The 24,023-nt window shown below is 32.6% G+C and overlaps 1 protein-coding gene across 1 annotated transcript; it reads right to left on the reverse strand.

The window, feature by feature from the left end:
* Positions 1-9,978: 9,978 nt before the first annotated feature.
* Positions 9,979-11,455, reverse strand: LOC136270072 (C-C chemokine receptor type 8-like). The gene is made up of 2 exons (XM_066066465.1): positions 11,233-11,455; positions 9,979-11,041 (listed from the first exon to the last, which is right to left on the reverse strand). The coding sequence occupies exon 2, from the start codon at positions 10,942-10,944 to the stop codon at positions 10,030-10,032; it is 915 nt and encodes a 304-aa protein (XP_065922537.1). The 5' UTR covers positions 10,945-11,041; positions 11,233-11,455; the 3' UTR covers positions 9,979-10,029.
* Positions 11,456-24,023: the final 12,568 nt, after the last annotated feature.

Here is a 24,023-nt window from a genome sequence, read left to right on the forward strand (position 1 = left end):
ACTACCAGAGTTGGGCTAATGTACACAAACTGCTTCACTGGTTAGGCATTCAGTTATCTGGCCATGTTTACATAAATAAATTACTTGATGTGTTCAAAACAAATACTTTTATTTGAGGCTCTTGGTCAGCCAGCCAATTTTTACTTGAAATATTCTACTGAGCTTAACAAACACCTTGAAAAATTCTCTGTAAAGCGATCTAAATTCATGGCCAAACAACAGGCGTCTAAGCATTAACAATGTATTAAAGCTGACATAAATTCATAAATACGCATTATTTCCCTTTTATCTCCAACTACCGCCATTTTAGTTGTCGATTTCTATTGTTCTGTTCATCGCTACACACCCGCTATATAAGGCTGAAAGCACTATTCATGCTTCACCGCACTCAGGAATTTCGTACACCCGAACACGTTACCTTGGACTAAGAGACATGGAGAAACGCTTTTTGAAGAAAAATATGACAACCTCTGCACTGGCAAGATATATCCAATGAACGGCGAAACAAGACAGACAGAAATCCAGCTAGGCATAGATACTTCAAAAAATCGCTGATAATTGTAGACCGTTTTCCTGTGTATATTATAACATCGCACATGCGCAAACCACACACTGTGGCAGATCGAGTAATGTCAATTATCGCATGGATTTTAGAAACGTTGCATTTTTGTAGGAACGGATAGAAACGATGTTACGTTGTTACTTTCTTAGATTAACTATCATTTAGCTATTGTGTTGGATGTCGTACCGCCGGGTTTTTAAAGAATATGCAGACGCTATGCATTCTGTATGAACAACACACGTGTTCGATGTACATGCGAAGTAATGCAACACTGTCTGTGCAAAATAATACGGATACCTCGGAAATCCTTTCAAAGAATCAATATATTTTGTATTTCATTGATTGTTGTCTTCTATAATCTTTATTACAACATTTTACTACAATGTGTAGTTCATGCATTTAGAAGTCCGTGCAACCTGAATGCCTCGATCGAAAAGCAATCGACCGTAAATTTCTCATCCGGTATATATACCCCGGTGGCAGTAGAGGAGCGATCGAAACTAATATGACGACCGAATGCTTTTATGAATTCATGTCAGCTTTAACAATACATTCAACAAGAGACCCATGACCCACGTCGCTCACCTGATAAAATCAGCTTAATGGAATCATAATACAAAATACCTGGAAAATATAATATAATACATGAAGATCCTGTATAAATAAAACATTTTTCCCTTGGATATTCTCATGTTTTAATCAAGTCCCTCTTAAAACAGAAACCCCTTGTGAGGCCCAAAATCTTCCAGGGACCAACGTCTTAACAATTTGTAATCTGTAATTTGTCAAAATGCTTGCATGTAAGTAAAATCATATATAGTAACATTTCAGTGTTTGCATATATACTTGTTTTTTATTTTATAATTTTATGCTAAAGTCTATCGTTCTCTCAAAATTTAGTTTTGTAAAAGTTCCACAGGACCTATAGAACATGTCACAAACCTATAAAATGTTAAACGATTTGAATAACGAATAAGGTATGATTGAAAGAAAAGTAGATTGAAAAGTCATAATATTGCTTGTTTCTGTCATTTTTTTCTAAAAATAACCGTCCGCGCGAGAAAATATTTCCTCCAAAAACTTGTTTGTTTCTTGAATTCAGATGAATTTTCTTCATGAGTGTTGTGTATTTATGAAATTATAATCTTTCTGTGAGGTTAAAATTAATAAAATCATAATTAAAATATAATGAACATCTGCGCAATGAAATCAAAACGTGAGGAGTGAGATACATGTACCTGAAGTCTTTCTTTTTCCGAGTAAACTTTTCAAAGAACTATATACACAATTTCTCAAGTCCCCTAGGTCTCTTCAAATGCAACAATTGAATTATATTCTATAATTGAATTATATCTTTCTATTTGAAATAACTCCTAATGCTTCCCTTTACTGAAATATTCAATAAATCGAGTACATAGAAATTACAAGATACATTTGCAGTATGATACAATATCAAGATGTGTTGAAAAACACAGGAAATTCGGATTAATAGTTGGCGATGTTTTCAGGGTGTCTTAAACCTTATGTTATGACTGCAGCTTTGTTAAATATGTTAAACAGAGAAAAAATAAGGACATATTGATCATTGTATAAGTATTTTTTCCTAATAAAATTCAACAAAAATGCATTGTTCACCATTTTATAAAAATACAGGTAAATCGGAAAAAATAAACCTGATTTTTACTGGAAGTTGATCGGGTCCGAAAGAGAGAAGGAACTTAAGAAGGAACTGCCTCATCCCTGTAGATGCTGAGCGGTTTTTTTTTTCAAGTTTATTCAGTCTAAACAGACATTATTTTCGCTGATGGAAATATTTAGGCATATGTATGATTTAAAAAAAAATAAACTGTATTTTTCCTTGTTTAATGCATTCTCCCTCTGTTTTAATTTTTTACATTTTTTTACTAACCATATTTGAGTGCCAGCTTGTGTCTTCGGTAAAATATCACAACATGACGACTGATCTGGGGATAACACAACGTTTATCACAGTTTACATCATACATAGAGACGCATCATTAATATACGTCATTTTTGTGCATTTTTGGGAGCTGATTTTAATAAGCACAAATCATCGCCACTGACAAGACTAAGTTCTTGAAAATAATTGATAAATTCGAAATAATGTACCCTAAAGCTTTTTTTTCAAGGAAACTTATTTATAAATACCTTGAAAATAGCCAGATTTTAAATGGTACAAACGATTTGGATATGGTTTGTAGTCGTACGTATTCTTACGCCAGAATTCCATATAGTCTCCTTCAACTCGACGCTCGGCTGTCTCCATAAATCTCCGACAAGCACAGGATGAACCTCTGCCATTCAGTCAACTGAAATGTGACTGAAAGGTAATTGAAATGTGGCTGAATGGCATTGCTATCCAAATTCAGTCACCATTCCAGACCATTCAGTTAAAGCTGACATGAATTCATAAAAGCATTTGGTCGCCATATTAGTTTCGAACGCTCCTCTACTCCAACTGGGGTATATATACCGGTTCAGAAAGTTACGGTCGGTTGCTTTCCGATCGAGACATTCAGGTTGCACGGACTTCAGCATGCATGAATTACACAATGTAATAAAATATTTGTAGCAAAAAATAAAGAAAACAACAATCAATGAAATATGAAATATATTTATTCTGTGAATGGATTACCCAGATACCTTTATTATTTTGTACAGACAGTGCTGCCTTACATGTACTTCGCATTCACATCGAACACGTGTATCGTTCATACAGAGTGAATAACGTCTGCGTCTTTTTGAAAAGCCCGGCGGCACTACAACCAACACAGTCAATAAATGATCGTAAATCCAAGAAAATAGCAACGTAACATCGTTTCCATTCGTTCCTACAGTGTGTTGTTTGCGCATGTGCGATGTTATAACATACACAGGAAAACGGTCCACAATTATTGAGGAATTTTATAAGTATCTGCGTCTGTCTTGTTTTGCGTTTTTTGGATATATTTTGCGAGTGCAGTGGTTGACATTTTTATTTTTCCTCAAAACGCGTTTCTACACGTCATTTCAGCCCAGGTAACGTGTTCGGGTGTATGAAATACCTAAATGCGGTGAAGCATGAATAGTGCTCTCAGCCTTATATAGGGGGTGTTTAGCGATGAGCAGAACAATAGAAATCGACAACTAGTATGGCGGTAGTCGGAGATAAAAGGGAAATAATGCATATTTATGAATCCATGTCAGCTTTTACATTCAGATGACTGAATGGTAGAGCTTCATCCTGAAAAGCAGATAGTTTCTCTTGCTTGTCGGAGTTTAACGGCGAGAGCTGAGCGTTTGGTTGAACGAGATGAGAGTTCAATATTGCTTGGATCCCTATATTTTCCGGAAATATATTTATCACAGATACATTGTTTGATTGAATTAAATTAATTATATCTTTAAATATTACTTGATTTATATGGGGATTTATCAACATTATTGTGTCAAAAGAAAGTCCGAAAATTCATATTATAAAAATGTGCGTAATTCAAATACAGATTAAAAACTACATGCACTTGTCATGCAAAATAACATATCATTGAATTTTGAATAAATAGACATCGATAAAATCAACTCCCATCAGTTCTTCGTTACTTTGATTAAAAGTGCAATAACGTTTTATATGAATGAAAATAAATGAATAATCGCATACATCATTTAAAAGATATATATGATGCCAAATATATGTTAAAAAATGGTTAAACCCCAATATAGAACATATAGTTTCCCAATTCATTAAACGTATTCTTTTGAAAAAAAAAACCACCTTATAAACAACTAGCAATTCTTCTGTTTACTTTACGAGGTTAACTTACAAAGGGTTTGGATTTTGCTTTTAGTGTTATCACACGTACGAATCGAAGCATCAAATCTTCTTCGTGTAGACTGGGTGTCTGGGGTTTCGAATTACAAACATGTAGACCTTGAACTCCCAACGCTTTAAATGCAAAGACATAATTACCGACAACTTGGTTAACCACCAGGAAACGGAAACACGCACTAAAGATATTGTAGTGTAACAAAGAATATCCGGTAGTGACAGCATAAATGACCTACTTTGATAACTACACATGGGTAATATAGCAGGCAAACAATTGAACAATCAGCGGGGTTTTTTTTAAATCGGAAAACTCATACTCTTATGAAGTATATATTGTTGAAGTTTGGATCTGGTTTTATATGTCGTCTACGTTGTTATGCTTGCTATAAGCGACAATTGGTTGGATAATTTGAATACATTTGAATACTTATGTAATCATTGTTTTCCTAGCATTTTATATAATGCCTAATGGGCGGTGTCGTAAAACGGCCTTGAACGAGCACTGTCAATCAGTTTCATATAAATACATTGAAATATTAGCAAAACATTTTTATATTCAATTTAGTACTTGTATACCCTAGTATATTTGAATATTTATACTAATAATCTTTTTTAGTATTTAAGAAATTACCTGTATGTTGGATTTGGAGATGGAAACATTTCATCAATTGTCTCAATTTTCTTGGGTTGAGACTGGGCGTTTTAACCAACTACATTTGATATCAGTCTTGCTGACTTTCTTGTAGCAACTGAAAGGGAAAAAAATGATGTTGTTTAAAAATAGTTTTAAATCAATAAAACTTTAAAGTTTAAGAAACTATTGCAACATAAAGAATTTCATGTTCTTACCTATAAAGAAGAGCAGCAGCAACATGATGGCAGTAGTAGTCTCTCATAACACATTCACACGCCAATCGTTTGACTGTGTCATCATCTAATTCAATCTAAAGTGAACGAGAGATACATAATACATGTGATGAAAGTGTATATATAAGACCAATTACACGTACCGGTAAAAATACACAATGTAAATAGTAAAGAATTTAACTTTCCGAATTTCCTATCACTTCTATGGTCTCTGCGTTTTATTATTTACAAGTAAAACAATTGAGAAGATCGTCATAGTTTGATACAATATATATATTTTTCTTCATGTTCTTGACCATATACAATCTTTAGAAGGTGATCGCTGTTCACGGAGTTTCTGATCGTCGCTGAAGTTTGACGCGCCCCTCAGTATATGAGGCCTAATAATGCAAGGATATCGGGATGTGTATGGTTCCCGGAAGTGATGTATTCTTTTAAATCTCGCGGCGTTCGAGATTCATTAACAGAGCATATTTTACCTTTATTTTTTGACGACTCATTTATAAAAACTCATAATGACCTTTTTAAAAACTTAAATAAAAATAAACACATTAAATCAAATTCCATTTAATTGTTCTGAAGGAAGCATTAGTTGTTTCGTTTACATTAATGACAAGGAGGAACACATGGTCGATCCTCTTTCTTGTTCTTGACCTGCCAATTTGGAGGTCTCTGCCCCCCCCCCCCCCCAAAAAAAAAAACAAAAAAAAAAACACACGTTGTTTAAATCAGAACATTGATCAAACCAATATTTAAATGAACAGAAAATTAGGAAAGCTGACTTTAGAATATTGGAGTAATCATCTCTAACATACAGTTCTGTTGTTAGATTAATGCCAATGTCCCTAAGAAGTAAAATATCCAAATATACAAAACAGATGACGCAGACTATGTTGTTTCTTTTATTTCAAGTTCACTGGTATATATATCGAGTAGACATAAGTATGGACGTAACAATTGTTAATTGACAATACGTTCTAAAATTAAATAACACGAGTTTGTACTTTAAAATTTCCGAGAGGCAAATTACATTGTTTACACTGAAACCTTAGGTAATTCTCTTATTAACAAGAATAGAATTCCTGGGTCCCCCGCCGGTTAAGCAGTATACTAGTATCGACCAAGGCTGATTTAGGAACTTGACCAAGGTATTAGTGGTATAAACATTTGGTAAAAATTTTATGAAAATCCTTCAAAATTTGTAGGCATGAGAGCGCTTACAAAAAAGTGTGACGGACGGACACACGGACGCACGGACGGACGCCCGGCATTTCTATTTCCCTGCTGCGGCGGGGGACAAAAATGCTGCAATACATTATCTTGGGCTTTGCTTTAAAATCATATATAACATCAACTCTTAGTGGGGATGTAAGATACCTGACCCTCTCATAAATATATTGTAAGAGTTATCAATGTAAATATGTTTTAAATTGCGTATACATTTAGTTCATATTCAATTACTCAATGTTTTTATTTAGTCTGTAAACATATGAAATTAATGAAGTCGTTTTCAACAATCAAGCTAACTATATTGTGCATACTTTGATTTACTTAATCAAGCATTAATTAAATTTACCAAAAATTAAATCCTTGAAACCAACAGCAGCATATTCCAATTAAAGTATCGAAAGCACTCCAGTAAATATCTGCACTGTTATGCCGTATCAATTTTATGTTTTATATTTACAGATCGGAAATTAATATATTGATTTTAGATAGCATGCAAGAGTTATTCTTAAAGATTCATGTTTGTATTTTAAACAAATACATAAATTCTTTTTTTCCAGATTATTATAAATTTCGAGGTATTGTGTTTTAAAAATCCTCGGCATTCACTCCTTGCATTATTTTCAAGTTCGGATGAAATCCATGCGATCGTGTTTTTAGATGTACAAGGGTTGTCCAAAAGGTTCGTGAACACATGCATTGTCATCCTAAATAACGGCGCCTTATTTTTTTTTTTAGAAAGTATTCTGATATTTTAATATACACTCTAAAATGTGTATGTATAAAAATAAGGGCAATGTTTCTTTTATACATTAAAGTTATCATTATGTATACGTTGTTTATATAAGCTGCAGACATTTAGTTATATCGACGTTTTTATATCGTCTAGACCCTTAGTTTCTAGATAGTAATACGCCTCATTCACCCTCTTGGCGGAGGGTACAATCACACACACATCGAATAAATCCTCCTATAGTTTTCACGATATGACGTTGTTCTTGCAAACCAATTGTACATACATTAGAGTGGTTCATATTGCTAGGATTTTGATTTTTGATATTTCATGTTTTTTTTAAAATACCAGCTGTTGAACGTAGTCATCTTTGGCTAAATATTGCATATATGGTACCCGTATTGTACGGATAACTCTTCCTTCAGTTTTCAATATAGCAAGTAAATGTTTTGAAGATCAATAGCACATACGTTAGATATGTGTATATTGCTTGGCCTGTGATTTCTAATTATTTATGAAAAAATTACCACCTGTTTGTGTAACATTTTCATTACGGATTTTCTGAACGAGATCCTTTTTTGCGCTGTAGTTTGTAAGCGTTTGGCTATTAAATTTAGCTGATGTAGCCATCTCTTTCATAAACAAAGCTAGTTTTTTTCCTCCAACTATTCATTTCATAAATCATATATCGCTACGGGAGTCAGCTGAAGAGATGATTCTTTTTTATAGCTAAAAAGGGTCCTCATCTGACGAATAGCCTAGAGGTATTTTTGTTGCATATAGTTTTAAGAGATCAATCGGATCTCTTGCATTCCGAGTCTAAAACATTTTGGGTTTAAGTTTGCAAATGTCCACAATGTTTTCCTCTGTTCTTAATTTTATGCTAGAGTATCTGATTTTTTTTTTTTTAATTTGATGTCCCCCATCCTAAATTGTAATGTTCTTCACTCCTCTTAAACCAAAATGAATGATATTATTCAACCAGAGAGTGTACGTTAGTGCTTCAGGAGTTTCATTGCCAAGCGTTTTCTTTTCGTACAAAATGTTAATGTATTCGTCTGTTAAAGCGTCCATTTACACTTGTAACGGTCTGATAGGTATCGATAGGAGATCTTCTTTCCATGACCTCTACATTTGCAAACAATCTAAATATACACTGTACCCCCAACTTTTCCCGTACATGTTTTTATCTGTTTTATGAGAGATGTAACTCTTCAATACTCAGCAGTTGTAGGTTACATATATAACTACTATGGATTAATTTGTCTATCAATTTATGAAGAGTTCCATATGGTTTTCCATAGCCCTCATTGATCAGAAGTTAAAGTCGTGTAAAGATTACCTCCTATTGATACCTATCTGATCTTGACAAGGAGAAAAGGACTGGTTTTATTAAGTCTGATTGACAATCCTTTCTTGACTTCAAACTGTAACGGAGGCCTCCTCGTTGCTTGTAACGAGCTCAGCTCTAGTTTTGTTTATATTGTTGTCACTCTGTTTCTTCCTACATGATTGGCCTTGGTTATTTTCCGTTCCTATGTTCCCTAAATTAACAACAATCGATCGATTTTTTACCCCATTTTGTTCAAAATAAAAGGAGAATATGCAATCATACGTTGTTTACATAAAAGTCAAGGTCGCCTTCTAACATCTTAAACTAGCTCGTTGCGACAAGACTTTGACGTCGCGGCTTTATTTCTTAGTCAACGGCATCCGGCCACATTGTTAACAAACAGCACTTATTTCTCGTCATCAAAAATTATGTCGTGTCAACCAGTCATGAAACGTATACCCATACACCGTGCACCCCAATCAAGTATATCGTTTATTTGATAAACACGGTGGATCTAAATCATGCGGGTGTGCATTGCATTGCATCACATCACATTCATTCAATTGACAGTCTATATAACTGTGAGCGCATACCTGTTAAAAGTAGCGAATGAATAGCTATTGAATAGGCAAACTTAAAGATCTGGGATTCGAAATCCATTATGGATGTTCTATTTAAATTTATTTTATCTTAGATCAGATTGCTATTTACAAGTTTTAGTGCAAATTAACTTAATCCTCGGTTGTACATCTTTCTGTGCTCTCTGTTAACTGAATGACAATGGACTTTATCAAACACTAATATATAGTCTTATAACTACAATATGTTGACCGTTATTGATATAAGAAAAAAAATGTTCGTTTATAAACTGTATAATTTTTTTATGCTCAAGATTATAAACATTTGAGGTAAATGTACAAAAAAAACCTTGCTTTTATATTTATAAATAACAATCAAAACGTGAATGACTAAAAATAATTAATACATGTAATTAAATTAACAATTTACACAGAGTGATACATTGCAGTTTAAAAATACGCAATTTAACTCCTTAATTTCCTTTTTTCAAACTAAAAGTTAAAATTATTGTTATATAAATTATTTGTATATATAAATATAAAGATAAATATATTGTTCGATATTGCAAAGGATATAAAATTGCTAGCTATAGGTTAATAGCTCCGGTCTTAAAAAAAAGACGGAACTACAATTCTATACGTGTTTAGATGTTGCAATTTACGCGTAAAAATAAGCTTAAATAGTCAAAATTAGCGTGGCTTAAAGTACGTCTAATTGCAAAATTTAAACACGAAACAAAAGTAGTTCAAATGTCGTTCATTACACATTTTGCAGACAGGGAGCTACATACCTTACTAGCTATAAAATCGGCAGACCCAAAATTTAACAATTTTAAAATATCACCAGTCTTAATGTAGAACAAAAACGATTTTATTTGATTACGTAAATCACAATAGCAAGAAGTTACATCAAATTGTAAAGGACGAATGGTTTACCATGCGATTCCACTTGTGGACACGACCTAGGATTGCTTATGTGTGGATCTTTGCCATGATTACAACATTTTCTTAATCGGGAGAGAAGTCTTAAGACAGGAGGTGAAAACATGAAATATATCAAAGGATTCAAACAACTATTAACAAGCAATGAAAAAGAAAACATATGATGAACAAAGTCTAATTTTCTATTTAGTAGTGACCTTTCTTTTAACATTGCATAGTCAATTACGTAAATTAAAGGATATATTGTGCTGAGAAGATAAATCACGATAATAATCCAAAACATCAACGACATCGAATTTGCTATTCTGGTCCGTCGAACATTAGCTGTTTGATTATACAGATAATACAGCTTTCGAACATTAAAAATAATTACAATAATAAATGGTAATCCACTAACATACAAACCAAACCCAATCTCAGCTAAAACTGCTGTTTCGAAAGATATAATGTTCATTAATTTTAGCACTTTAAATGCTCCGTACCCGATGGAAACGACAATAGAGCTAATCCAGATGGCACAAGACATCAAAAGAATTTTTTTACAAGTCAATATCAAACTGCGGAGAGGATTTGTAATAAAAACAAAACGTACATATGACACTAACACCATATGGAAAAATGCCGAGTGAAGAAATAAAAAGCTGAATGTCCAATAAATATATATCTGTGTATATTCTTTAAAAAAAGATTTTTCAAATATCTGAACATATCGTGTCACGGAGACGAGTAGGTCAGACACTGCTAGGCATCCAATCAGGACGTATGTTGGAGTGTGCAATCGTTTGGACACAGCAACAAAACACAAGGTTATAGAATTTCCAATTAATCCAATGCAAAACAAAATTGATGCAGCAATAACAATATACGTATTTGCCATTGTACTGCGTGTTTTCCCGAGGCATAGTTATATTATAATGAGTATCAACATTTTTCCGCATTTCTGCTAATATTGGTAAATACGTTGGCCATATCGTCTGTAAATTAAATTGTAAAATATGAATTTTATTCATCAGCACATACATGTAATACATCGTAATAAAAAAAAACGTTTTGATAACGGAAAGAAAATATCATTTTATTTATTTAACGTCTGACAAAAAAAAAATACACCTTGATTATCTGTTTAAATGTAGATGTTAGGAAAGAAATGAATATTTTTACTTACGGTTACATTTTGCTGAAACGTTTTTGTTCATTTCACATGACCAGGACCCAACGTCATTAACATTGTCTTGCCACTCAATCCAGTTTTCAAGAAGAATTTTGAAAGAGAAGTGCATTAGCATGAGATTGATACTCAGACGTAAGGCTAAGCACTGCTAAAGAGGGGGCGAAGACAATGGGTTAAGTATCCATCTTAAGGAAACATCCGTATCTTCGTCCGGTTTGATGTAAACATGTGTGGCACGTGACATGATTGAAGAGAACATAACATTGCCTTCTTTTGTAATATTCGCAGAGAAAAACTTGTGTGCGTTTACATGTATATAATGATTACATTGTGTAACATCCTATCACCAGACAATTCCCTTAACACTACATACAAGGTAAATGTATATGTTACAAAGTTTATAAAGGATTGTTTATTTTTTTGCCAAAAAAAAATGATTTCTTTATTTCTATATATAAATGGTGTAACAACGCAGTTTTTATACTGAATAACGTTGAGGTTTTTTTTTTTAAGTAAGTGCGGTTTGTTATACATATTAACCTTAAATATTGCATAAGCCATTCAATGTTTTAACTTTATAATTAAAATATTTATCTGTTAGTCAGTATAATTATAAATAATTTCTTTTGTTTTTGTATCTCTTTTATTATGTTACATGTTTGTATGGTTCGCAATTCATTGAAATATGATTAAACTATTTCAAGACACCATTTCTCAAAATGTTGATAATTGACATCAAATAAATTTCATGCAAGCAAAAATTCATCAAGTACTTAAAAGTGTGTGGGTGTGGGTGTGTGGGTGTGTGTGTGTTATATGTATCACCATTCTTTTCTTTTTTTAATTAAATTGAAAATGTATAGCTTAAAAAAATGAAAAAAAAAATACACTAAAACATTAAGAAAACAATGTCGCCAAAAATCTAATACTGTGTATTGATTAAGTTACGGAGCTCTCTATATTAATTGAATTTAGTTTTTAGAGGGTGATTTGTTTGTATACCGAAAGAAAGATACTCTTATTGTCGTGTTTTAATTTACATAAAACTTATCAACAAAACGTTTTTTTGCAATTCTTTATAAAAACAGCATTAAGTCTTATCCATTTTTTTTCATACCGGTACCATGTGATGTTTTTTTTTCTCTTTCATTTTTTTATATCAATCATTTCTTATTCTCTGTTATATTATCAATATTGAACATTTAAATATTTCATTTGTTTAACTTGACCTCAATGTAGGGAGAGGGCTAATATAGGCGTTGGCTGCTGTCATATCCAATTCAGTTTATTATATTGAATAAAATATTGTTTAAATAATAAAAGAAATAACTAGAAGTGTTGACCTTAAATTTGGTACATTAAAGAAAAACTGTAAGCTCAGGTAATACTTAACCAATGCAATGAAGTTCGTGAACACGTTTTAGGCATTTAGGATGTAAAGTGTACATCTGCATGTTACACCAGGAAACTTTAATCACTTTTTTATTTGGAAGTCTTAATTAAGTTGTTGTTAAAGGAACAAAAGTAGAACTGTGTTTTCTGGCATAAGGATTTGATATGATGTATTTGTTAGGTTCGTGCTCGTATATCATTGTTTAACAGAATAAAATGGTTAATGCATATCTGTAGCAACACATTATGGTAACTATTTAAAAACAATTATCGGAACGCATTTTCGACAAATTGGAAAAAAGTGTTGTTCTGAGGCAGGTATAACTTTGGCTAGCTATCCCTTTCAAAATGTGACGCGAATCGAAACTTCACATCAACGATCGAGTTGAGTTGAAGGTATTTTATTCTGATGTGTTTTATATTTAAAAAAGATAAATTAAAACAACACCTTAAGCCACATTGGGTACATTAAATAAAAATGTGCAAGCTCAAGTAATCCTAAACCGATGCATTGAAATTCCTCAAGTTTTTCAGCATTAAGAATATAAAGTGTAGCTTTGCAATTGTCCAATTAAAAAATGTGTTGTTAAGAGGCCGGTATTGTCTTAGCTCATTGTTGCTTTAAACATTCAAACGTGACGCAATCGGAAACGTCACATTAACAAACGATTTGATGATATGAAAATGTGTTGAATAAAGTTAAAACGGTTTAAATTTAATCAAAGTACTGAAAGCCGGGCTTTTTTTTTTGGCCTGTCTTTATGCATATTGTGTAGTAAATACTGAAAATCTCTCTCTCTCTCTCTCTCTCTCTCTCTCTCTCTCTCTCTCTCTCTCTCTCTCTCTCTCTCTCTCTCTCTCTCTTTCTCATGCTTTTAATGTCGACATAGCGTCAGAGAGCGACCAAATTTTGTAAGCGGCATTTGTTTTGTTATGCATTTGTTATTTTTATTGACTGGCCTAATCCTAAGTATAACTTAAGTCAGCTTTTACCTTACTCGATGGCCACTGAAGTGTCACCGTTTATATACCATCATTTTTATTTTTTTTTATTGAAAATTCTGATGGTACTTTGTATCATGCTTTTTTGGGGGGGGTTTCTTTGTACTAAATTTTGATTTGAAATTCTCTAAGTGTTGTTTTGAAAATAGCTTGGATTGACCAAATTGCATTTGGTGGCAGTGGTCGTTGATAACCTGTTTTCAAGATAGCCGAGATAAATCAATCATGAAAGCTTGTCAATGGTAAATAAGTTTAAATATAACTTAAATTATTAGTTTATTATGTTGTTAGTCAAATATTGTCTATCCACAGGTTTAGGTTTCAAGCATGTTTCACCCCTATCTTCTTTAGAGGTGAGAATCTAAGATGAAGATAATATACCATTATTTAATGCTTGAGCAGTCGATAGACCCGAATATTTTTCCCTTGGTGCAGGGAACAGCTCAGTATGATATATTGCCCGAGGCCGTTGGCCGTCTATTGACTGTTAAGGCATTAAATATTTGTTTTATTACTTAATTCCGTTTTAAGTATTTTGTGTTCATAAATTACAGAAGGTTTTCATACCATTTAGATAAATTTTAAGAACAATAGTAAAAAAAACGTAATAGAGTTATCTTTTAATATTGTGCCAATTTTACTTTTTCTAAAATACGTTGCCGGATACGTTGCAAGAGATTGCAATCTATTGACCGGCAGTCCAATAGAACACAGTCTATTGACCGACGGTCCAGTGGATCACAGTCTATTGACGGCAGTCTAATAGATCGCAGTCTATTGACCGGCAGTTCAACATATCACTTTCAAATCTGAATCCACATACAAAATAGACGAAAATATTTAATATGTAATAACACAACAAAATCTCTTTGATTAGGTAATAAATGCAATTATAGTATGTAGATGCTGACTGCTGATATTCTATAGGTAAACTTGTTCTCTTAGGTATTTATAGCCATGTCTACTATTGCTGAGATTGATAACTTTTGGACCTAGGGACCAATTTAGGACCGATTTAATATCGTTTTACACTGTACCTGGTAATTTCTTATGTATCGAACACATAAAATGGATTGATTTCAGTTAGTTGACATATCAACTCCTTCTCACTGGCCTATATAAAGACTGAATTATGAAACACTCGCGTGCTGACTGACATTTTTCATACATATTGTCAGACTTTAATTAATCACCTAATTGTCTACGGACTTCTCCGTTTTTCCCGATTACGACAAAGAGCACACGGCGGGGATGACCGGTCAGCAGAGGATGCTCACTACTCTATAGCGCCCGATTGTATCTCTTATTTTTTACAGGTTCATGTTTGCTCTGCTCCTGTTTTTGTTGTTGTTTTTTTTATTAAGACGTTTGATTATAAACAATGTTGGTTATCACCATATGTCATTTTCTTTAAGGAAAAGTCTTCTGGGAAGTTGACCAGACCGATCTTGCAATTAAAGCAACTGAATGCTTCGAAAACTTAAGTGTGAACCAAAATACAATCAAGTAGCGGTGTTATAATATCCCTAGTCAAAGTTGCCATGTCAAAAGAAATGAACTTTTCTGACCCAGATGTGTTTCCTTCATATCATATTCACTTTTATGTTGATACCGAACAACCAATTATGAACTAAGCAACTATTTCTGTTAGTTATCTGTAAGCGGATCGGAGTTCTGTTCATGGAAACGAGTTTACTCGTGTTTGAGAAGCCTGTACATAAAGACGATTCTAGTGTCTAATGCCTTTAAAAACGGTCTTCTTGTTTTATCGTGATTTATTTCTAAGACATTTATAATATGTATTTTAGATAAATAAAAATATTAATATGCCAGTAAACAGGATTTCTTTTGTGTGAACAGTTTCCATTCTATACTAGGCAATCGTTATTGAAGCCTATTTTTCTTCAGAAAATTTTGCAAAAAATTTAAGAGATGTGCATTTTGCTTGGATTTTGATTTTTGATAATTCTTTTTTTTTAAATTCCAGCTGTGGAACTTATTTATTTTTTGGCAAAATGGTGCCTATATGGTAGCTTCAGTGTACGAATAACTCTTCCTCTGTTCATATTGCTAGGGTTTTTATTTTTGATAATTTATGAATCAACAATATCAGCTTTTGAGTTTAGTCATATTTTGGCTATAATTAAAAACCGACTGTACATTTTTATGTGCGCTAATTTGCAGAATGTAAGTTGTGGAACATTTCTGAACAAGGTGTTTTCTTGCGCCGAGTTTGTAAGCGTTTGACCTGTAAAGTTAGCTTTTGTAGCCATCACTTTCAATAGAAGCAAGGTTTTTTCTCCAATTTCCAATTTAAAAACCATATATCACTACGGGGGTCATCTAAAGAGATGGTTCTTTTTGATAGCTAAAAGGGGTCTTTAGCTGACAAATAGCCTAGAGGAGGTATTTTTACTGCATATAGTTTGTAAAGATCAATCGGATCTCTGGCATTCCCAATTTAAAACATTTGGGGTTTGAATTTGCGGATGTCCACAGTATTATCCCCTGTTTTTGTTTTGTTGTCTTTCGTTATATTCGAGGACATCTGTGCAGCTGATTTTTTTTTAAATTTAATTTGATGTTTATCCTAAATTGTAAAGTTAAGTCACTATCTCTTAAACTTAAATGAATTATATTATTCAATCAGAGAGTGTACAAAAGTGTTTTATTACCAAAGGTCTCTTTTCGTACAATAAGTTACTGTAAACGTATTGTATTTGGCGTGTACGATATTTGGCGGAAATTAGTTTTCGAACAAGTTGGCGTGGATTTGAATAAGCGTATTCCTGAATGTGACTATTCTTATACATAGATGTATGGCGTTAAGAGATTTACTTGATTAAGCGGAGGGCCGCATTCCGCCAAAAGCGCTAAAAAGAATACACCGCCATATGTAGTATGTTTACAGTAATTTTTTCATCTGTTATAGCGTCCGTTTTGCTTGGCTTGTTTTGTTTTAGGGCATTGCGAGTTGAACGGAAACAATCATTTTGATTGTCCACTATTTTGTGTCAACATTTTTGACTACCTAGTTTTCTGTCTAAAATTCTGATGATTAAGCGCAAAAAACACATTCCATACTTCTTACAATCAGTTTTTCCGACTGACAAAATCAACAAGGCTAACAGCTGATCTAATTATTCGCAAGGAATTTTATGCACGTCGCTATGCTCATTTATTGTCTTTTTTAGAAATGTTCTAACCAGGTTTACATCTCCAAGAGTCTTCTTAATTGTGTTTGGTTCTTCTTGATTCGCAACTCATCAAAGTTTACATCAATAAACTGAAGGTCAAAGTTGACAGAGGGTCCCGTTCGCGCCGAGATTCGGAAATTTCTGCATACGAATTTTGTTCAAATTCATGCCTGACTTCATATATTTTTTTATCGATAGAATTGATTTAAAATGTGCTGGGGGGGGGGGCTTCACAATGCGTTTTTTTTGGGGTGGTAGTTATATTTAGATCCGCCACTACATCAAACTTGAGATTAAAGTCAGCGTCAACGTCAATTGTGTTGTCAAGTAAACAAAAGTAGTCCGTCTTCATGAGATCATAGATCAGCGCATGGCAATATTGGAAAATGACCGATTATAGCTTTGGTTTATTGGGTTACCTTTATTTAGTCTAAGCAGGTGGTTGTTGCAGAATAAAAATTGATATATCGTAATACAAGTTAAACGGATAATTCGCTTGGTATGAAAATAATACTATGACAGTGAGCCTCGTTTTTGATTTTCTGAACTTATTATTATCATATCAACAATTCTGTCTGATGACAAACACCCCTTTCTCCTTACACTTGTCACGGTCTTATAGGTATCCATAAGAGGCCATCTTCACATGACCTCTACATTTGCACAAAATCTAAAATATACCCCCAAATTATCACATACGTGCCTTTATCTGTTTTATGAGAGGTGTAACTCTCTATTCTCTGCAGTTGGAAGTTACATTGAAAACAGATATCGATAAGAGCCCATCTTCACATGACCTCTACATTTGCATACAATCTAAATATACCCCCAAATTATCACATACGTGCCTTTATCTGTTTTATGAGAGTTGTAACTCTTCAATACCCTGCAGTTGGAAGTTGTATAGAAAACAGACATGAATTGATTTGTCTGTTAATTTTTTAAAAGTTCCAAAGGATTGTCTAAAGCCCTGATTGTTCAAAAGTTAAAGTCGAGTGAAGATGACCGCCTATACTACCTGTCAGATCTTGACAAGTGTAAGAAGAAGGGGTGGATTTTTTAATGTTGATTTACAATCCTATCTTGACTTCAAGTTGTAACGGAAGTCCTCCTTGTTGCTTGCAACGAGTTTGGCTCTAGTTTTGATTAATATTTTGTCACTGTTTCTTCTTACATGATCGGCCTTAATTTTTCTTCCGTTCATGTATATTCTTCAAATTTACAACAATCAATCGATTTTTAACCACATACTTTTCAAAATAAAAGGAGAATGTGCCAAAAAATAAGTCGTTACATAAACGTTATGGTAGCCCTATAACATCTTAAATTAGCTGGTATCGACTTTTACATGACTTTGACCTCGCAACTTTATTTCTTAGTCAACGGTATCTGGCCACATTGTTTACAAGCAGCAATCATTTTTCATGATCAAAAATTGTGTCATGTCAACCAATCATTAAACACATACCCATACACCGTGCACCCAATCATTTTTTTTCCCGGTTAAACATTGTGGATCTAAACCATGCGGCTGTATAGTGTATTGTATCACATTCCATTCATTCAATTGACAGTCTATATAATTTCGAGCGCATACTAGTTAAAAGTAGCGAATGGATACGTAATGGATAGGTAAATCTAAAGATCTCGGATTCGAAATCCATTATAGACGTTGTATTTTGTTTTCTTTTACCTTAGATCAAAAACCGATTTAACAAGTTTTAGTGCAAATTACTTCTATCCTTGGTTATATGATCTTCCTCTTTCTGTGCTTTCTGTTAACTGAATGACAATGAGGTTTATCAAACACTTATATATAATGTTACAACTACAGTATGCTGACCATTATCGAAATAAGAAAAACGTATTTTCGTTTATAAACTGTATCTTTATTAGAGTACTCAAGATTATAAGCATTTGAGGTTTATGTACAAATCAGACTTTTTTATATTTATAAATGACAATTTAAACGTGACTGACTTACGAAAACTTAAATACATGTAATTACATTTACAAATTACACAGAGTGATACATTATGATTAAAAATACGCACTTAAACTCCACACACAATTAAACAATCTTAAAATATCGCCAACCTTAATGTAGAACAAAAACGGTTTTATTTGATGACGGAAATCACAATAACAAGAAATTACATCAAATTGTAAAGGACAAAATGGTTTACCATGCTATTCCACTTGTGAACAAGACCTAGGATTGCTTATGCGTGGATCTGTGCCATGATTACAACATTTTCTTAATCGGGAGAGAAATCTTCAAACAGGGGGTGAAATATGAAATATACCAAAGGATTCAAACAAGTATTGACAAGCAACGAAAAAGAAAACATATCATGAACAAAGTCTAATCTTCTATTTAAAAGTGGCCTTTTTTTAAACACTGCATAGTCGGTAATGTAAATTAAAGGATAAATTGTGCTTAAAAGATAAATCACGATAATGATCCAAAACATCACAGACATTGAATTTGCTATTCTGGTTCGTCCAACATTAGCAGTTTGTTTAAACAGATAATACAGCTTTCGAACATTAAATACAACTACAACAAGAAATGGCAATCCACAAACATACAAGACAAACCCAACTTCTGTAAACAATATTGTTTCGAAAGATATCATGTTCAATAAAAATAGCACTATAACTGTTCCATATCCGATGGAAACGACAACAGAGCTTATCCAAATGGCAAAAGACATCAGCATATTTTTTTACAAGTCAGTTTCAAACTGTGCAGAGGATTTGTTATGAAAACATAACGTACATTTGATACTAATACCATATGGAAAATTGCAGAGTGAAGAAATAAAAAAGTAAATATCCCATATATATATCTAGGTGAATATTCTTTAAAAAGAGATCTGTCAAATATCTGAACATATCGCGTCACGGAGGCGAGTACGTTTTCCAATTAATCCAATGCAGAACAAAACCGATGCAGCAATAACAACATACGTATTAGCCATTGTACTGCGTGTTTTCCCGATACACAGTTTACCTAAAACGAATATGAAACTTTTTTCTCTGCAACACTGCTAGCATTGGTATATAAATTGCCTATGTCGTCTGTAAATAAGAAGAGAAAAAATAACTAGACAGCATTGCGATGGTGTTCATCTCAAAGGATCCCGCTTAAATAATGGACAATAGGATGTAAAACATTTCGGAGAATTTTGCTCTGACCTTGATCGGTACATTAGAAAATTTCAAACAGGCATAAAACTTTGATTTCAATTAATCTTGTAACCCATTACATACTGGCAATTTATTTTCGACGTGAGCAAGATTTAGCAAAGGGAAAATAATGTACGGTCCAAAATTATTTATCAATAGATCAGTTATGACCTTCACGTTGGTTTTGTTGAAATCATAGAGTCAATGCTCACGGTTAACCCAAAAACTTAACGTGAAGTAGGAGCCAAACAAGACCCAATGGAGAGTATATTTGTGCTCTGAAAAAAAAATGCGTGATTCAATATGACCTAGACACTTGACCAACAAACATCATAATTCCAGCTTTCGGCATACCCTTTGATCGAAAGCACTGTGGGATTAAAGTAGGAGCCAGATTGGACCCAAGAGAGAAGATATTCACCAGACAAGGATCTTCTATATACTTCTGCTATGACCTTCACATTTGGCCTTGGAATTAGGTTCAGAATCCTTGCACAACCTCTACTCAAAAGCTATGTTTATGTAAAGTACATTTATGAGCCAAACAGGGCTAGGTGGAGAGTATGTTTATGCTCTGAAAGAAAAAGTCCGATATGACGTTGACCTACAAATTTCATTTAAAATAATTGCAATTCCTTTTCACCATAAGCATATTTTTGAGTAATATTAGACCATGTGAAGGTAAGATATGCTCCGGACAAGGTCATCATTAAAAATATCTATGTTTCTCCTAACCCGACCCAAAATTTGTAAGTTGGGTAGGTAGGTAAATAAATTATAAATTAAAAATGAAAAAAATAAATAAATCAATACTTTAATTTATTACAAAACTAAATAAATATGACCAGTTGTAAAACAAATTTTCAAACTTGTGCTGATGGAATGTACAACAAATTTAATATCGATATTGTTCATCTTAAATTTTAACATGTTTGATTCAATGACTAGATGTACATGAATACATTCATTATCATGTGTAAGGTGATGTACATAATCATGTAAATCTATATTTATATACCATTTTACCGATCAAAATGTACTTACTTCAAAGTATCGATTATTTTTTCAAAATTTGGTATATAAAATGTCGAAATGTATATTAAAACAATATAATTTGATAAACTTAAGGTTATGCAATAAATGTAAATAGTTGTAAAGTCATATTTAATGATTCTACAACAGTAACGTTACACAGAATTACTACACTTGCAGGAAATGTTCTTATTTGACAAGGAAATTTTAACCCAAATTTGAAGCATAATGCTAGGGGAAAAAAAAAATAGATACTTAAGATTTTTGTAAATTTACCTAAATGTTATTTCATTTTTTTATTAAAATTATACATTCAGTCATAACCAAAACCTGCTCTTTTGTATCTGTTGATTTAAACTTTGACGAAGTTAACAGAACTGTTTAAATTTTTCAAAACGTAAAGAGTCTTATATTTCATACAGGCATAAATCTAAATTTTGGGAGATTTATTTCTCTCTAACAGAAAAGTAGGGTGACGTTTGACATCAGGGAGACTGTCAATATTTGATACAGCATAACCAACAGGAACTATGATTTACACAGATTCAACCTTACTTAAAATTGGATTAAACTTTAAGCAAGATAATTAGAAATAAAACAACTTTTAAAAGCTTTAAAAACTTATCCAATCTATTAAATTTAATGTATTTTTGATATATTCATACATTTTATAGATAGATAGATAGATAGATAGATAGATAGATAGATAGATAGATAGATAGATAGATAGATATATATATATATATATATATATATATATATATATATATATATATATATATATATATATATATATATATATATATATATATATATATATATATATATTTATTTATTTATTTATTCAGTCTCTGCACTTCTGTGTATTTTGAAGGTATTGGTCAAACCTTTTGACACAATTACAACTATTGTGTTGAGAATCATTTTAATTTTCAAGATAACTTTAGGCAGATGGTTTAATGATTATTTTAGCATTAATTTGGTAGAGTTATTAACTAATTACAAATTACCATCTTTTTCTAATATCAACACTAAAAGTAATAAACATCGGTTGTAATTTTCAATGCAGAGTAGGCTTCATGTTGCATCAGTCGTATTTATACACATAAAAGAAAAGACAACCGATTAATCACAGTGGTTATCTGAGGCTTTTGAATTAAATGATTATCATTGTAATGTTTCTGGGGTTAATTTACACGATCGTGAACTCAGAACACCTTCTCTTTTGAAAAGTTACCAATCATAAAGCGAGTATTTCGCCCATGTTAATGATTGAGGCTCTCAAAATGACTGTAAAACAAATAGATGTGGGTCATTTTGGGTAAAATTAGCTTTCTTGATAAAAACAAATGTATTTTAAATATGGTGGTAGAAAGCAACAATTCAGTCGGCGGGATTTAATTGGGTCGATTGCGTAAGGGGAAACATAAATATTTTTAATTTTGACCCAAGGAGTTTTCATTTAATTCTACTATGACCTTCAGCTTTGAGTTAGAAACATTGATCAGGGTCACTGTACACCCTTTACCCAAAGGCATTCTTTGAATGATCATAAAGTATTAGCAAAGTTTGACTAGGGGGAGGGAAAATTTGCTCCCGACAAAATATATCAGATAGATTGACGGACGGATGATGAGAGATTGATCGTAGAGCGGGGCCCAATTTATGTTTATCAGCATGTAATATATTTTATCATTAATACGATTGATAACGTTAGAAAAAAAATTCATTTATCAAACGTTTGACCGAAAAAAGTGTACTCTTTTAATTTAAACAAAGTGTTAAGAAAAAAATGAATGCTCCTACTTACTGCTATTTAATGCTGTAACATTTCTTTAAATTCACATGACCAGGAACTAATGTCATCACATTTATCTTACCACTGAACCCAGCTCTCAAGAAAAATCTAAAAAGAGAAGTGCAATAATATAAGGTTTATATCTATACTTTTGAAAGGAAAGGGTGTTGTGGATGATGACAGTGGAAGGAATATGAACCATTTTGTATTCATCCGCATTGAAAATAACTTGTATGTGAATTGACAGGTTTGAAGATAACGACTAGAAGTCGACTAACAATTTGGACTGATCCTTTGTTCAACTAAGTCTAAGTGTGGGGGGGGGGGGGAGGGTATGACATGGTGTGTCTTCTTGTGTAATCTTCACAGAGAGAGGCATATCTTGTCTTGAAAATCATATCGTTGATTAGGAAAGAATCCAACGACCATGAAGCAATGCATTTTTACAAATTAACATGCTGTTGATAAATAATCTGCGATAGGTAATAAAAAATTGTCCGATCATGAACCTTACAGACGTTTTATAACAAGAAGCCCATGGGCCACATCGCTCACCTTAGCAACAATGGGCGTTCAAAAGATATTGTGCCATATGGTCCCTCGGTAGAATAACGAAAACTAAATATTGTCAAGTATTTGAATTTTAAACTTATTTTTGCATACACGTAATCTTTGACATTGTACCTTCATGAAAAACTATTTTTTACCAGAATAAGAAAATCTTATGCAAGATATAAAACTAAACATTTGGTGGGGTTACACTGTTCAGTTGTTAACTTCTTTTCGTTCTGCCCCTCCCCCCAATTTGTAAAGCGATCAAAATATATGAGATCATATAGGTACATTTTTTTCATCAACTACTTACTTGTTATTGTATTAAAAAAAAATATAATAGGTATTGTATTTTATTTTAAAAATCCTACATGTATAGATGTGAAGAAGAAAATTGTACCTCAATGTGCTCAATTCCTCAAATTAAAAACATTAAACAACTTTATTTCTCTTCTCCATTATAATTAAATGACTGTTATTTACCTTACGTACAAACCAGGATAATTTTCCGCTGTGATATTTTCTTAGGAAAAGTGAAACTTACTTTATCCCCGCAACAGAAATGTGTCAGAACTATGGAAACTGTTTTAAAGATGTCGTTTTTATTTGCTTAATTTGCG

Source organism: Magallana gigas, chromosome 1, assembly GCF_963853765.1.
Source record: "Magallana gigas chromosome 1, xbMagGiga1.1, whole genome shotgun sequence".
In the NCBI taxonomy this organism is placed as follows: Eukaryota; Metazoa; Mollusca; class Bivalvia; order Ostreida; family Ostreidae; genus Magallana; species Magallana gigas.